At 44.0% G+C, this 17558-nt stretch overlaps 1 protein-coding gene across 1 annotated transcript in view; it reads left to right on the top strand.

Annotated features, from left to right (window-relative positions):
* Nucleotides 1–17198, top strand: part of LOC123756878 (alpha-amylase) — a gene marked incomplete at its 5' end in the record, with an annotated part of 75560 nt that extends 58362 nt beyond the window's left edge. The window contains 2 exon segments of the mRNA XM_069331989.1: nucleotides 4135–4258; nucleotides 16902–17198. Coding sequence (XP_069188090.1) covers nucleotides 4135–4258; nucleotides 16902–17030 — 253 coding nt within the window.
* Nucleotides 17199–17558: the final 360 nt, after the last annotated feature.

Genomic DNA, 17558 nt, shown 5'->3' with positions numbered 1-17558 from the left:
TCCCATAGGAATTTATTCATCTCCTCATAGTTTCCCTTTCGGTATGCCAGCCCTTTGTTTCCCAGTTCTTTTTTGGGGGTGATAATTCCTAGCTCAACCAGGTACTCAAAGCTCAATACACTATGATCACTCATTCCCAAGGGGGCTTCCAACTTAACTTCCCTTATATCCGACTCATTTAGGGTAAATATCAGATCAAGCAAGGCTGGTTCATCCCCTCCTCTCGTTCTTGTCGGTCCCATGACGTGTTGACTTAGAAAGTTTCTTGTTGCCACATCCAGCAGCTTACCTCTCCATGTGTCTGGGCCTCCATGTGTCTGGGCCTCCATGTGGGTCTCTGTTCCCCCAATCTATCTTTCCATGGTTGAAGTCTCCCATGATTAGTAGCCTGGATCCGTTCCTGCTAGCCACAGAAGCTGCTCTCTCTATTATATTGATGGTGGCCAAGTTGTTTCTATCATATTCCTGTCTGGGTCTTCTGACATTCGGTGGGGGGTTATATATGACTGCTACTATAATTTTCTGTCCTCCAGTTGCTATGGTACCTGATATGTAGTCACTGAAACCTTCACAGTTCTGAATTACCATCTCTTCGAAACTCCAGCCTTCTCTTAGTAGCAAAGCTACACCACCTCCTCCTCTCCCTTCTCTCTCTTTCCTCACTACATAGTAGCCCTCTGGAAACACTGCTTTTGTTATGGTGTTTGTTAGCTTTGTTTCTGTGAGTGCTATTATGTCTGGGTTTTCTTCTAGTGCCCATTCTCCGAGTTCACTTGTTTTATTTGTAATTCCATCTATGTTAGTGTACATTGCCTTGAAACTCACTTTCTTCAGTTCATTTTCTTGTCCCTTTCTTGGCGAGCATCCTGCTGGTGTGGGAAGCTTTTTAGTGGGTGAGATGATCTGTGAGGTGGTTTGCAGGGTTTCAGGGGAGTTTGGGGTGAGGGGTGGGGGTTTCATGGAAGGGGGGACAGGTAGGGTGTGGGTTAAGGAGATAGGGGGGACATGCAGGATACAGGGTGAGGGGGGAGGAGGGATAGGGAGGGTATGGGATGAAGGGGGAGGGGGGAAAGGTGGGAGGGGGGACATGATGGGAAAGGGGAAGGGATGACAGGGTAAGAATGGGGTGGGGGGGAGGGAGGGTTGGGTGGGGGGAGGGAGGGTTGGGTGGGGGGAGGTAGGGTGAGGGGAAGGGAGGGTTTCTATGCAGAGGGGGGTGGTGGGGTTGCCCTCCCTCTGGTGTTGCTGGGATGCTGGTTTTGGGTTCGCCTCTTGTCTCTAGGACTGTTGTGTTGGGGGCTGTGATTTCCTGGTTTGCTTCTCCCTCCCGGCGCTTCCTCCTTGCCTCTGCTGCCCTGGCTCTCTCCTCCTTCGTCCTGTCCCTCTGCAGGAATACTTTCTTGTATCTCATCACATGCTGCAGTCGACTCTTCCTTTCGAGAATATCCTCCTTCGTGGTTTTGTTTGTAAACACCACCTTTACAAGTCGGTTTCTGTCCTTGTTGTACCAGCCCAACCTGAAAACCTTTGTGTGTGTGTGTGTATGTGTGTGTGTGTATGTATAGCTATTCTATAATCGAGAATTTCTCTCTCTCTCTGTCTGTTTTAGGATTTATTTAATTTATTTTAATTAATTGATTTCTAATATATAATTTATAATTAATTAATTTATTTATTTACTACGATAGCTTAGCGTACTGTATATATAATTGAGTGGACTGTATTAATTGAAATTCTCCCTCAAGTCATAGCCCGACAAAAGTTTGGGGGGTGGGGAATGGAATGATAGGCTACATAATTGTAGCCTATCATTTGAAAATTATCGATTGGTATGAAAACTTATACTAATTGGTTAGTTGGTTAACATACTTTAGTTAATATAAATGATTTATAGCCTTATCTGATTAGATGGCTTCAATTTGATTTCTAGTGGGACGCATGGGCAATGAGCCAGATTTTAGCCTGATTGCTATGGCGTCAATACGTCCTCACGTGTTGCAACAGGTAGATGTCGCCAATTTCTTGTGGTCTCCACAGAAGATCTGCCAGATATACAATATAGCTACTGGAAATAACTTCCTAATCACAGATATGGCACACAAATTATTGATGAATTAATATTGTTTGATAAGTGATTGTGAGAGGCTCATCCGATTTTGGGTGTTGTCTCACCTCATCACAGGTTGCTATACTAATATTAAAGAGCTCAGTTATAAAGGACAAAATTTCTACACAACCGGAAACGAAGAACTCCCATTATTTTGAGGTAGCGGCAGCAGAAAAACGTAATGATGGCTCGGATCACGCATCTGAACGTAGCTGCCTAGTGTGCTTTCTCACGAGAGATTTACTGTCTATACAATGGCATCAACCTCCTCCTCCTCCCGGACCTAGTGACGTCACTAGTCGCCGGTTATATTTTCTGCCTATTTATGGACGAAGTGAGGGAGTCGTAGATTTTAATTATTAAATTATTTGATCCAGTCACGGAGAACAGTTTTTTTATTTATTCTAATACTGGACTAGATGTTTTAAGTGATTATTATATATTTGATGTAGATATTTTAATGGCGTGGCAATAATATCCCATGTTTATTTTAGAAGAAAATTGCGCTGTAACAGTTTTCTTTTTTAATTGCGTTTTCTTTGAACGCGTTACTGTGGGGAAAAACTCCAGGCAGCTATTCTCTTTTTTAAATTGACTTTAATAAGATAAAGTTCTGTCTTATTTATTTTCTTAGTAAGTAAGAATTAATTGAGTGAACTGTATGTACTTGATTAAACTGCCTGAAATTATCTCACACACTGTTGGGGGGACAATTTGTAGTTTATACCACTTTGAGATGGCTCCTTCTTAAACTACCAATTGTTTACCCTTTATTATAATTATTATACCACATATGGTGGTCCACCTTATTATTATATCATACCACATATGGTGGTCTAATCTACTAGTAATAATTACTAATTATGAATACTAATACTTCTATAACAAAAGAGGGCGTAGCTGATCCTGTAGAAGGGGCCTGCTAAGGCTGTGTAATGTAGTATCAATCTGGGTGTGGCCCTGTGCCTCTTTGTGCCACGTAATGGCGGCCGGGAAGCTTACAAGCCTTGGCAAACAGCTAGGTATATTATGTGTGAAGTTCAACTATCCTCAGCTTCTTGCTGCTCCAAGTCAGAGCTGCTTCCTGTTAATGCTGTCAGAGCTTCCAAGCTGCTCATTTACCTGTATGGAATGCAAGGAATTAATAAAGGTTCCCTAAACATATCAATTACAGGTATGGCATGAAATAGGTGGGTGTAATCTCGGGTACACGTACTTCGTGTTGGGGTTCTCCAAACATCCTAACCAGCTACCTTATAAATGAAAAAATGTGCACACTATAATTCAAATATAATATACTTGGTAAGCCGGATACAGGATTGCTCCAGAATAGTAGTGGTGTTGTCGTGGTAGTTGCTTGGGCCAGAGTAAGTCTATCCAAGACGACTAGTACTCAACACTTCTGGAGCCCCCATTGTTGTTTTGTTGTTGTTGTGAGGTGAGAGTAAGTCTTTGTGTCGGGCCGACGCCCTGAGGGCCTGGTTCCACTTCTCAAGTAATTTTACATTAACAAGGGAATCAAGCTACATTTTGGTGTTAGTAATTATATTCAGTTTTGTTGATTACTTTTTTGTTAAATTTAAATACAAGACTGTTGTATAAACAATATTAGAATATTGTAAATATACGTGTTGTCTCTGACGTCACGGGATCTCCCATTTCCTTTCCTGAAGGGAATACGAAAAGGGAATACTATGTTATGTGTGTGTGTGTGTGTGTGTGTGTCGGATTCCGACATACTAAATTAATTTGCGTTAGTATTCGTTAATGGATTAGTACAAGAACAGCAACGCAAGTAGTTGCATATTGTAACTAAGAATAAGAAAATAGGGTAGACTTTTTTTACCGACAACAACATTATGAAAACACTTATGAAAGTATGCAGAAAAAACACATTGAAAAAAAACAGAATTCTATAAAAATATATATGCTTTTGTTAATAATCTATACTAATTTCATTCAGATGACACCGTGATATTTGTATCTACTGTTTCATGTTTAATATTAGTAGCATTTTGTGGTGGTAGGTTCGGTGAACACTACTGGATGATCGACATGGAGATGGATTGTGATCAGACTGAGAATGGTTGGTTTGAGCTAAAGGCGTTCCTATCCAACGACGGCGCAGGCTGGGAGACCGACGTTAATCAGGTAAGCAATCAATAGTATAATCTGGATTAGGCTGTAAGCCAGACCTCAACCAGCTGAGAGTCAATAGCTGGGTTAGGCTGGAGGCAAAACGACAGTGATTTAAGTAGTAATAGGCTAGGCTGTAAGGCAGATAGTCATTTAAGCGTTATATAGTTAGGTTAGGTTGTAAGCTAGACGTCAACGAGGTGCGAGATATTAGTTGAGTTAGGCTGGAGTCCATATGGCAACCAGGGAAGAGATAATAGCTGGTGTGAGAATTTAAAAATATAAATTGGAATAGTGAATTGGTTTTTGGATTTTGGATAATTCCTAAAAAAAAATTCCTTAACCCTTTTAACCTTATTCCTGTCGTGATATTCAAATGGGTCGCCTGAGGAAGGACTTGCTTAACTAACACACCAAGTGTAGTAAGCAGCTCATTCCTCACTCTGGGACCATATAAGAACAATTGACTAGGCGCGAGCAAACGCAGAGACCTCAAAAAGATTAAATCCCCTCCACTTAGGCTGTTGACCTTCGCCATTCGCAAGAGCGAATCTAACGAGTAGGTCCTGGGCTCTAACAACTATGTTTATTTTTGTGCGGTGCTATATATTCAGCTCTAAACTCATGAATCAGTCTCAATTTAATAGTCGAGTGTGACAGAACACTTGCAGTGCACTAAAAATGTGTGGGGTGTAACAAAAAGACAGTGTTCAACATAACAACTTAGCTTATTCAAAAAAGTACTAACTACTACAACAAAAACGAAAGAAATATCAATGACGTTACTCGAAATTCTTCCTGTGACACTTTCACTGACAGCTAGACACCAGCCCCTCGGACTGCATAATGAACTAACTCGAACATGCGGTGTGAACACAGAGGAATCAATCAAGCAAGCAAGACACTCTAATCTATAATCACAATTGCAACAATGACACGGTAGGCTATGAGACACGTCTCCAACAACCTCCTATCAGTCCTCTATGCTACTTGCAGCCTACACTTGCAATAGCGGTTGCAATGCAATCATATTAGTAGCCTGTCAATGACACGACAATGAGTAATGAGGTGACTGGCAACTCCAGCAATCCTCCTCAATTAAATCTTTACGTCAACACTCCGTCCCTCGGACGATCAATAACAAATTGATTACGTTAATATCAAAGTAACATTTACATTAACTAAATTTTGTCTTCTCACAGACAAAGAAACTTACAACTGTCACTAGTAACTCGGAAATTACACAACACTCTACCCATCGAGCATTCAGTGAGTAATCCCCATTAATCCCTGTACAGCTGATTAATCTCTGCACTAGTTACATTAATTTACGTTATCGGTTACTATCACACAACGATAGTTAACTGCAATTTTCAATCTCCAAAGTGCTAAGAGAACGGTAATCACTCGTGATTACCCTTGAGTAATTAATTACTATCCCGAAGATCAATAATTAATCAATACAGTTACGTTACCTTTCACACTGGATCAGCAATTTACACAAAGGTATGAATTCCGTCTTGCCTTCCATACCAGACCAATTCAGGTGACTAATAACGATAATTAATCACCACGTTTACGTTATTTTTCAATGACGTTACTCTTCCCACGAGTCAGTCAAGTACCTGTACTTCCAGACAGATTAATAACGACGTTACGTTAATGGAATAGAGCCTTCGTGTGAGTCGATCAACACGGATCGAAGTTAATTACTTTGACTTCCTGGAACCCGTCAATTACCTGACCACTGACCGATAATTACATGAAACAATACTCTAATTCTTGTTCGGCTTCTGGCTTTGGCTCCCTGAGACTACCGCATCTGTTCTAGGAGATAATTAACCCCAACGTATCTTACGTTACTCTACTTGTCAAAGAACAAATTATCTTAAAGCAATGGGTGTTCCCTTGGTTACGTTATATTAATTGCCTCGCAATCACCTCACTGAATACTGGACTTCAATGTCCACTAGATAAACAGGAAAATATAACCCAAGTACTCGAGTCAGCCGAGTTCACCCACGACAATGATAAATTACCTAGCAAATCACAGTGATTTGCTCTACAATCCCGTTGCAAATGCAAAACTGCAGAACACCAGTAAATAACACTCAAGGCATGAACCCTCTAGAACACGGCCCACAATGATTTACTGAACTGCAAAACACACACAGTGATTGATCATCACTAGCAACAATCACCAACAATTACAACCCCTTTCAATAACACACACGGCAAGTGCTCTAATATCAAATATATTAGTACACTGCCCAACACTTTACTGTCCGGATGCAAATGACCAACAGTTCTCTAATTACCTCTTAGAACACGGGCCCACACGTTTCAATAACCACAGTAAACAACACACTAATAACACTGGGCTTCGTGACACTACGATTATATATATATTTATGTACCTGCTGACACCTGTAGCCTAAAGCTTTCAAACGTTAATGAGAACACTAAGGAGAACACACACACTCCTTAAATCACTTGGGTGAGTGATTAGTGATCCCCCGGATCTATAATGACTCCCGAGCATTTACGTTACTCGACAGAGCAGTCGGCTGTCACTCCCGACAGCTGCGTCACTCACCACAAAAATTCTACTTAAATTACGTTAACACTTCAGCCATATAACATATATATAAAATCATACTTGTCACGGCCCTGGGAACACAACATAAGAAATAACCACACTGTTATCATTCCACAATAATCAATTGCCAGGAATCCCTGGCGTTACACACTGACTCTGTTACCTGTGCACTTATAACGACTAGTACTGGATTTCTACACCTGCAAGATGGATCACATGGAACGAGATCAACAACATGAATGAATTAACAACAATTCTACCAGAGTGGAATATAAATATTACTTGGACATCTCTCACAGTCCTTGGCTAATCTATGTAAAATCTGTTCCCGTGTGTACACACCCACACACATACATGTACGTCTTCCTACCCCAGACGTAAGTCCCTCTGGACTGACAAGATGTCAATAAGGGTGAAAATCTCATGTGCCCGCACTTTTCCTCACCCCTTTGGGTGCTTGGAAACAATGCGACGGAACACCTGATCTCGAATTCAGGCTTAAACATATTAAATCACCAAAAACACGCACAGGGTACTAACTCTCATTCACACAGCTGGCTCACGTCCATACACCCCAATGCCCCACCCCTAAACAGGCCCCTTGCTTGTAGGTGGATGGTCAGTGGCTAGGCTAAGCTGGTATAGCCTTGCTCGGTGGTGGTCGCACACGGATGGCTCGGCGCATTTTCGTAACCTCCCAAACTACACACGGCATGGTTTGTACACCCACCGAGTGAAGCCGTGCGTTCGTAAATAGACGTCTCGTTCACTTCTAGCGTCTTTCACTAATTTCTATGGGAAAACTGCCCTGAACACTGACAAGAATTTTCCCGTTCCCTCGACTGCTACGGAGCACTAGCAGGAATTAGAACGTCTATAATTATCACTTGTGTGGGGACCCATGATTCTGTTGCTCCTCGTATGCAACTTACCCACGCCCACATATCAACTCACACTCCCACTCAAAGTCTTTCTTCCCTTCGAAAGACGACGCCGGACTGAATTCCGCTGCAGACTATGTCGTAGATGAAGTGGAGGTGGAGCAGTAGAGTAGCCAAGCCACCACGATGCCCTATACTCAATTTGGCCGAATGAGCAAAGGGAGCGTCAGGCAAAGTTAGCGGCTGGATTCAGAATGATGCCTTGAGAGAGGAACGCCGGCGATTCCCGTCCTCCTAAAAAAAAAAAACACTCAGGAATAGGCACACAGGTGCCTTTCCCACTCAACCAATCAGAGACGAGGTACTATGGCCATAAGGCGACTCCAAGATGGCCGACCCAAGATGGCTGCTGCTGTTGCCATGGGAACAAGGGTGGCAGCGAGGTTGGTGGCCACCCCAGGCTCCACGCTCCCAAGCCTCGCGGTTCCCGTGCAAATCTCGTCTCCCTCCAAGCTATACAATAAAAAGATGCTCTTGGCTCTGACTCTGTCTACAAACGTGCTACCACGGCCATGGTAGCATATCTGGAATCCTGATGACTGGGGCTCTCACATGAGCCCAAACACAAGATGATTCGGGTACGGGTTAACAGACTTAGGCCCGTGCACTTGACAAGTGCATCGGCTGCCACAGGCATGTAAAACAAGTGGAAGTGAGCTAGTGCAAACCCATTCCCTCACTGCTGGGTTAGGCTGGAGGCCATACGTCAACCCAGGAGAGAGGTAACAAGCTGGCTCAGAATATGTGCTTGACATTAGTCAGGCGAGAAGTCAACAGTAAACCACAGAAGGGATAACATCTACGGCCGTGACAATAGATATACAGAGTTGAACATACAGACGCGTCATCACAGTGGAAAAGGAGCGGGAAGTTGCATCAGTAAACTAATTAAATGGTTCTAATTGTCCCTTATTAGCCTTATCTAGCGAATGATAAACTTAATAAGATTTATCCTTCATGATAATCCTAGCAGATGCAACCTGGCATATAACTTTCCCCAGGTTGCATTCCACAATACTTGCCTAACTTCCAGTACCTATTTACATGTTGGTGAACAAGGTGATCAGGTATACATATTCATGTAAGACTTGAGGTGACGGGTGTGATTGGCCATCAACTTGTGTTTTTCTACGTCTTTTTAAGCTATATCTCTTTGTTTTTTTATGCAGTCTATCAGGTTTTCAAGAAAATCGTCTGTATTGTGAGGAGTGTAGTACTCTATGTAATGAGTTCGTTAGCTAAATTAGGCGATAATAGCTTGTTTATGGGTGAGAGCTCATACTTCATCATGGGTGGTGAGCAGACCAATGCTTTATATGTAGGATTAGATGGAGGAAGAGAAGGTCGGACATCATCAGGTGACTTCGCCAGAAGATTTACCTCAAAGATCAGCCTCACTTCACCTCATCGAGACAGAAGATATCCTTCCCAAGCTTGCCAATACCTACCTATCACACCGCACTGGTCAGCTTCTTAGCGGGATGAGTAAGCTGTCGAGAGCTCGCGCGTTGAACTCCTAGTTTAACACACTTCAGCTTTGAAGAGACATTCTCCTCCAACCAAAGTTTTACTAAACTTTCCTCCAAAGGTTAACGGAAAAAAATATTACTGGATGAGACCACGAAGAAGAGTTACTTGCTGAATGACAGATGATCTGTCACAGACACTGTGAGAGACATCAACAATTTTTCCCAGGATAATAATGTGAGTGCCAAGTATATTAATCGACTTGATAATGGTTCAGGACGGACCGAAACGTCGTCGTCTCCTCATCTTTTGGTGTGTGATTTAGTCTTCATACCCCTCATCCCTTTCCAGCCCGTTGCCGTCACGAGGGGGCTTAATGGACGGCTGCCGGAGTGTGATGCTCTTTGGGACGGCTTGTCCTCTGTCTTTTTGAAGTCTTATGCTCCTTCATCTATCCTCTCCAATTTTCGGGTAATTTTTTCCTCTTCCTCATGTTTCGTTTTTCCTCCCCCATTTCGTCTCCTTTCAGATTGTTCCCTTCTTGCCGACTTTTTGCCAATCTTGAATGTCCTTTCTGACGTCATCTTCTGTTTTGACGCCGGGTGTTTGGAGAGGCACACTCTCTCATCCGTTGAACTGTGGTCTTTTTGTCGAGCGAGTGGGATGTTGACCAGACCATACACTAGAAGGTGAAGGGACGACGACGTTTCGGTCCGTCCTGGACCATTCTCAAGTCAATTGTGAGAATGATCCGACTTGAGAATGATCCAGGACGGACCGAAACGTCGTCGTCCCTTCATCTTCTAGTGTGTGGTCTGGTCAACATACTTTAGCCACGTTATTGTGATTCATCGCTTGCAAGTGGGATGCTTTTATTGTCAAACTTTGCCTTAGTTGCTGAGCCCGATCTCGACGGACTGACGGCTCTTAAGGTGACCATTGCAGGGTGGATATTCCTGATGCACCCCTGTGAGGCCTCGTCTTGTAGGGTATCGTGTATAGCCTCAAATTGTGGCTGCATGGTGGGTATAGGGGGTTATTCTTGGATGATTTTTTCTTTTCGTTTTTATGCCTTTTCGGACCCCCTCCTTTAACTTCTCAGACTCGTGGGGAGGCAACCAGGCCTACCGACTCACAGTTCGACTCTGACGAGTCGGACTGTGCTGGAAGGCCGGGCTCTCTAACCACCGAACCATTGGGCCCTGACGCTGCTACTTCTATTACTCTTCCGACTGACTCTCTACTCTCCTCCCACCTCTGTGGCGGGATAAAGCCCCAAGCACCCAGTGGTGACCACCTCATCACCTGGCGTGGCTCCATCTCTAGTTGTCACAACTGTAGCTTTTACCCCCTCACTTCTGGTAGTAGCCTTGGTTTACATAAAATGGTTAACTGTGGTAACTCATCTAGCACATAATTATTAAAGAAGACGATTAATGTTTACTAAGCATAAATTCACACTGAACAAATGAGTTACGGCAAGAATGTACGATTGCTAGGTACATGCAAATAGGAAAGCTTTATATAAATAATTGTAATTAACAATGGTAAATTCTTACCACTCGTACCAAGGGTGCTCGGCGTCGTCACCTCCGCACTCGCACTCGCATGATTCCTTCCCACTGTAATTCTTCCCAGGCTTTGTTTGGTCCTGCTTCGTGGACTAAGCATTTTTATCCTAGTCATGTCGACCCTACTCATCCTGATGATTTATTCCTCTATAAGCACCTTGTTGATTCGGTGGATACGTGTGTCAATTTGAACCCCACCCGTATTGGTACCCGTGATGTTGCAGCTCCTTCTCAGGAATAGTCTGACCGCTTGGCTTCTTTGTCCTGCAATGGGAAGACCCCTGTTCCGGTCTTCAAAATTTCCCAGTTGAATGCCAGCATTGACACAGTTCTTCTCCCGCATCATGTTGTGACTGGTGACGGAACTGAAAGACTGCCAGGAGGACATTTAGTATATCTTTGAGGCCCAAGGCCGATTCTGTCCTCCTAGTCGATACCTTCACTCAACCCTCCCTCATGGTCGTCGTCGTCGTCAGCCTCTTCGCGTTGTGAAGGTCAGTTTTGATAGTAGGTTCCTTCCATCTTCCGTAATTCTTGCTCGTGCCAGATGATCCACTCAGGAATACATCCCCTCTCCTCGCCTCTGCAGCAGGTGTGGAGATTTTGGCATGGTACCTTCAGATGCACAAGTGAGGTCTCTCTCTGCCCCTTATGTGGAATCTCGGATTATTCTAAGACAGAGTGCCCATCTTCCCAAACTTTCTGCATCAATTGCAGTGACGCCCACGTTGCCTTCTCCTGCGCATGTGTGCACTACAAATTTGAGGAAGCCATCCTCAATTTAAAACATCGTTATCATTTGTCTTTTCCTGATTCAAGACAACAGGTTCGCCATCTTCCCTCTTTTTCTGGGATGTTTTTTGCTCATGTGTTGCGTTCCCCTTCTCGTCCTGTCCCTCTTTTTCAGCTTCGCAGCCGTTTCCAGGCCTTGGACCACGACACCTCCACCACCACCTCATCTGCTCCTATGCGTTCTGGGCCAGAGGATCTTAATCCTGGTTCTCCATCTGGCGTTTCCTTCCTTCCTTGTCTCCTGTGTCCTCTTTTTCTTCTCGCCCCACTCCTTCCCCAGTCCTCCCCTCGGTCTCTTGGCCCTCCTCACCGACTATCTGTTCGGGCTATTGCCCATCCTCCTCCCAGCGCTCTTCACGTTGACCGCTCACGTTCTCGTGTTAAAACTGTTGAGACGGTTGTCCAGTACATTGCTGATGGTACGCCTGTCTCTACGCCAGAAACGTAAGCCTAGTTCTTCTCCTTCTTCCTTCCTGGCGGGTAAGAAGGCTTAAATATATTCCTCACCTTTCGACTCTGACACTATTCCTGCTACCCCTCCCCATGTCAATGGCAGAGTCATGTGTTCCTGCTACGGAGGTTTCCTTGGTCCTTGATCTTCTCTTGGTTGCTGCCCTTGATCCGGTTCCCTTTCCTGTTTCTGTCCTTCCTGTCCCCGATTGCCTTGACCGTCCTTCTCCGATGCCTCCTCCCACTCCGGATTCTGTCAGTCCATCTCTGGTCCGTCCTCCCACTCCTTTGCCTACATTATCTTTGCTAGCCTTGCCTATGCCCCATCATCCCAATTTCACTGATCCTAGTCCTGATCTTCCATAGTCTACTGTGTTTTTCTTTGCCCTTGTTTCACCGTTGTTATCTCTGTTTATGTTCTCTCTTCTTTGTCAATACCTGTTTTTCAATGGAATATTCGTGGTTCTTATGCCAACTTCCACGACACCTCCAACTTTTGATCACGCATTTTTCACAGCTTTGTGTTTATCTCCAGGAGCCGATACTTGGGGTTCGTCCAGCTTACTTCAGTTGTTATTCCTCGCTTTCTTTCCCCCTCCAGCTTTTGCTGGGTCCCATAACTCTACTGCGCCCTGGATCCATTAGGATATTCCTTCGTTATAGTCTGTTCCATTTATCCTCCACCCAAATGTCCAGCTTTCTCTTCCTGATCTTAAAGACATGTTGGACTCCTTACAAGAGCCTGATCTCCTTTTAGGTGATTTTTAATTGTCGGCATACCCTCTGGGGTGATGCTCTGACGAACACCCGGGGCCGCCTTTTTTAATCATTTGTCCTCTCTTCTTTGTCTCTTCTGAATTCTGGTGAGCCTACTGATGTTGATTCCCGTTCTTGCACCCTTTCCTGTCTTGATCTTTCTCTCTGCTCGTCTTCTCTTCATTTGGACTTCACCTGGCGGGTTCTTGATGACCTACATAACAATGACCATTTTCCCATCCTTGTCGCCTTCCCTTTTCATTCACTCTTCTCCTTCCCATGGTGGCAGTTTGCCAAGTCTGACTGGAACCTCTTCAGCTTATGCGCTACTCTTTCCGACTTCTCTGATCTGCCTCTCCCCAAGCCTTCCTCCTCTTTCATGACACAGATTTTGATGGTGCCCTCTGGTCTGTTCATTGCTCTATCTCCTGGGACGGCAGAAGTGTGTTTCCTGGTGGAATGATGACTGTGCTCGGACTGTCCCCTGTAAGCCTGCAGTCTGGAAGAAGCACCGTCGCCGACGGACGCCCAATTCTTTTACTTTGTTTCAGAAAGCGAGTACAGTGGCCTATACGGCCATCCATACAGCTTAGAGTATGGGTTCGAGACCTTTCGTTTCCACCATTACATCTGACACTCCACTGTCCTTAATCTGGAAGAAAATCCACATGATAGCGCGCAGTTAAGTTTGTTCCAGATGTCCCGCCAGTCCTTCACCTTTGTGGTTCTGTTGTGGCAGATCCAGTGTCGGTCGGGATCGAACTGGGTTCACACTTTTCGACTATTAACTCCAGTTCTCAATGTCCAACCATTTGGTGTGGAAGGTAGAACGACAGTCTCGCTTCGTGCAAGTCGACGTTCAATCCCCGACCGTCTAAGCGGTTGGGCACCATTCCTTGCCTTTGTCCCATCCCAAATTATTATCCTGATCCCTTCCAAGTGCTATATAGTCGTAATGGCTTGGCGCTTTCCCCTGATAATTCCCTTATTTCCTTCGGTTCTCATCTTCCTTCTTTCTTTACTCGTAAGTCCCTTCTCGAATCTTGTCCGTTAGATTTTCAACACTCGTCTTCAGCTTCCCTATAGCGATCCTTTCTCTTTTTCTTTCTCAGAACTCCATTCTGCCCTTGCCCTCTTCGGTTCTATAGCGGCGTGATCAGATGATATTCATTATGACATGCTTCGCCACCTCCCTCCATGCACATTTCAGTATTTACTGACTGTTTATAACTGTGTCTGGGAGTCGTCGTCAGTCCTTGAGGACTGGCTTGAGACGGTTGTTCTTCGTATTCGTAAACTTGGTTCTCTAGGGTAATTCCCTTAAGACCTCCGCCCCATTGCTCTAAATAGTGCCATCTGCAAACTCTTTGAACGTATGGTCAATATCCGTCTGATGTGGTTCTTGGAACTCTATCACCTCCTCTCCTCTTCTCAATTTGGCTTTCACAAGTGTCGCAGCACGACTGATATCCTTTTGAACTTGTAGATCTCTATTCGTACTGTCTTTGCTGCGAAGACCTCCAGGGTTGCAGTCCTTTTTGAACCCGGAAAAGGCTTATGACACCATGTGGAGATACAATATTCATTCCCAACTACGTTGTTTTGGCCTTTGTGGTAATCTCCCTCACTCGTCGTTCCTTTCGAGTTAGGCTTGGTATCGCTTTCTCTGCCTCTTTTCGGCAATACGAAGGTGTGCCCCAAGGTAGTGTTCTGAGCACTACTCTTTTTTCTGGTTGCTCTCAATGGTCTTCTTTCCTCCCTTCCCTTCGACATTATCTCTGCTCTTTATGTTGAAGATCTTACCCTCTGCTGTCACGGTGATGACTCGCCTTTGCTCCAACGGCAGCTTCAACTTGCGATTGATGATGTATCGTCCTTGACCACTAATCATGGCTTCGTTCTTCGACTCCCTCTGTCGCTTTATGTTAATCCTCTTTTGTAAAAGGATTTTGCTAAACTACTGGGGATAATCTTTGACACTCGTTTGTTTTGGTAACCCTGACCATATCACTTACCTCCGTGTTGTATGCTCTAAGGCCCTTAACTTGCTTAAGGTCTTGTCCTATATTGCCTGGGGAGCTGATAGGCGGACTCGCCTGTCTTTACATTCTTCTCTCGTGCTATCGAAATTCGATTATTGCTGTGATGCTTACTCGTCTGCCTTTTTCTCAACTCTTCGTCGTCTTGATATTCTTCACCATACTGGGCTACGCCTCAGCTCTGGTGCCTTTCGTTCGACTCCTACCCAGAACCTGCGTGTTGAAACCAACATCTTGTCTCTACAAGATCGTCGTGATCGCTACTGTCTTTGCTACTCTGCGCTGTCCCTAAAACACCCTCACTCATGCTTATGTCGTACTTTGACCATTAACCGTCCTGTGGGCCTCTGTTCCCTTTCACCTCTTTCTGTATGATTGTCTCGCTTGTAAGGTTCTTTCTCGGTTTGTGTTACTAATATTTCTCCTCGTGTCGTTCCCCTATAGAGGATCCCTCTTCCTAAGTTTTGTGGAACCTTGACCCACATGACAGAAAGCTTTTACCTTTCCTACAGTTCTGAAACGCCTTTTCCTTGCACTCTTTTCTTCATATTCCCGCTCCATTTCCGTCTTCATCGATGGGTCTGTCTGGCCGACGGTGTAGGCTACTCCGTTGTATATTCTGACTACACCTATATGTTTCGCCTACCCCTTGAGATAGCATCTACTCGGCCGAACTTTATGCAATTTTGTATGGCCTTCGTCAATTGCTTTCTCGGTGTCAATCTTCCTTTGTTGTTGTAGTTGACTCTCGCAGTGCCCTCATGGCTCTGGAGACCTTTAATCCTGTTGTCGTAGAAATTCAACATTGGCTGTTTCTTATCTCCAGCAGTTTTAAGACAGTCGAGTTTTGCTGGGTTCCCAGCCTTATTGGTGTATCCTTAAATGAACGTACGGTTGCTGCCGCAAAGGAGGCTCTTGTTCCATTTGTTCCTTGTATCCACACTAGTTCCATTTCTGGCAAAGGTGTTCCTTTTTTCGACTTCTACCCAGTTATTTGATCCTTAATCCGTGCCCATTGGCAGGATCACGAGTCTTCTGTTACTAGTAACAAGCTTCGTGCTCTTAAAGGTAGCGTGTCCCCATCACTTTCCTTCTTCCATCGTAGTCGTCATTGGGAAACGGCTATACAATAATATTTAATGGATTTTTTTTCTGTGTATGATGTCAATACTCAACCCATCCTCCTATTTATATAGTACTTTGTGTAACTATGTGGACCATCGAACATACCTAGACTTATTGGACAATTATAGGGTACTATTCACTTTATAGTGCCCCCTCCGCCCCACCCCCGGCCCACTCCATCAAAAAATAAAAAATAAAGGTAAAAACCAAGCCTAAATATTCCTCGGCCTAGTATAGCACACATATGTACTATATTAGGCCTCAGATAGCGCGTATTAGGCAAAGGATGGTTAGGTTAGGATAAATTTTCTTTGTAACATCAATACAAAACCTTTTCCGGTTTCTCCAAATTCAGTAGTAGCGATTTCTAATTTCTATTTCTCCTTTACGTCAATGTATGTACGATGGTGGTCGTCGTTACTATAAATAGTACCTAAATAGGTTGGGTTGCAATAATCCATTTAATTCTTCACATTTTGTTATCAGTTTCGACCTTACCCAAAGTATCTTCAGATAAACAGATGACTCGATTTCTTCGAGTCACGTGTAACTTTGTAGACCATAATACCATCATAAAATATTGCAGGAGCGCAATAAATTAACTAATAAAACAATATATTGTTCAGTCACACTTTACTCAACGCAAGTGTAATTAAACACTTTAATATAAGAGCCTTCTCTTATTCCATACTATATGCAATTATTTAATGTTTACAATGACAATGTTACCTATCATGACCTCTGTGCTGTTTGACCTTCATGCTGCCTTAACCTCAGTGACACCTTCCAGCTTGTGTTGACTATGTACAGAGTTTTCTGATCACAGTGAGCCTTGCTGACCTCTGTGCCACCTTAAAGCTTCTCTTGACTATGTACGGACTTCCTTCATCCCACTAAACCTTGCTGACCTTGCCACAGGTGTCGTCGTGCTCTGGTGATGCCGGTGGTGCCAAGCCATACACATCCAGTAACCATCTGGGCCGTTGCGGTTACCTCAACGTATTTCAGTTTTCTGGGTCTTCCTGCCAGATAAATTCACTGCCGTGATGCCTTTTGGAGACCGCTGGCATTGCCATCACACCTACACTCTTGGATCACCGGCTTCTGTCTACATAGTTGAGATGTGTGACTAATCCTTTATCTGTTTACTGGCATTCATCGTCTTATGTAAACAAATTACCATCATATTAAAGTCATAATAAATATAAATATAAATTTGTTACCAATCATTCTGCCCAAGTTACTGCTCTCTCTGTGTATCTGAACACTGGCCACACTGTGTCCCAAGTGCTGAGCAGCCTAATTTTCATGAAAGTGGAAAGCTAAACAAATATCCCCATGGACAATGAGCTCCGGATGATGCTGATTGTAACGTCTGAGTCTGTCAGATTGGAGAAGACAGCTCTCTCAGTGCTGTCTAAGCTCTCTCAGTGCTGTCTAAGCTCTCTCAGTGCTGTCTAGATCCGGTGTCATTAAAACTGTGTCCAGGGTAAAAGAACCAGTCACAATGGAGAGAACGCAAGTAGAAAGACAATTTAAACCATATTATGACAATAAAACTGTGAGAGTTTATGA

This window comes from Procambarus clarkii, chromosome 26 (genome assembly GCF_040958095.1).
Source record: "Procambarus clarkii isolate CNS0578487 chromosome 26, FALCON_Pclarkii_2.0, whole genome shotgun sequence".
Lineage (NCBI taxonomy): Eukaryota > Metazoa > Arthropoda > Malacostraca > Decapoda > Cambaridae > Procambarus > Procambarus clarkii.
Note: the sequence above shows the minus strand (reverse complement) of the source record. Positions and strands in the feature narration are given on the sequence as shown.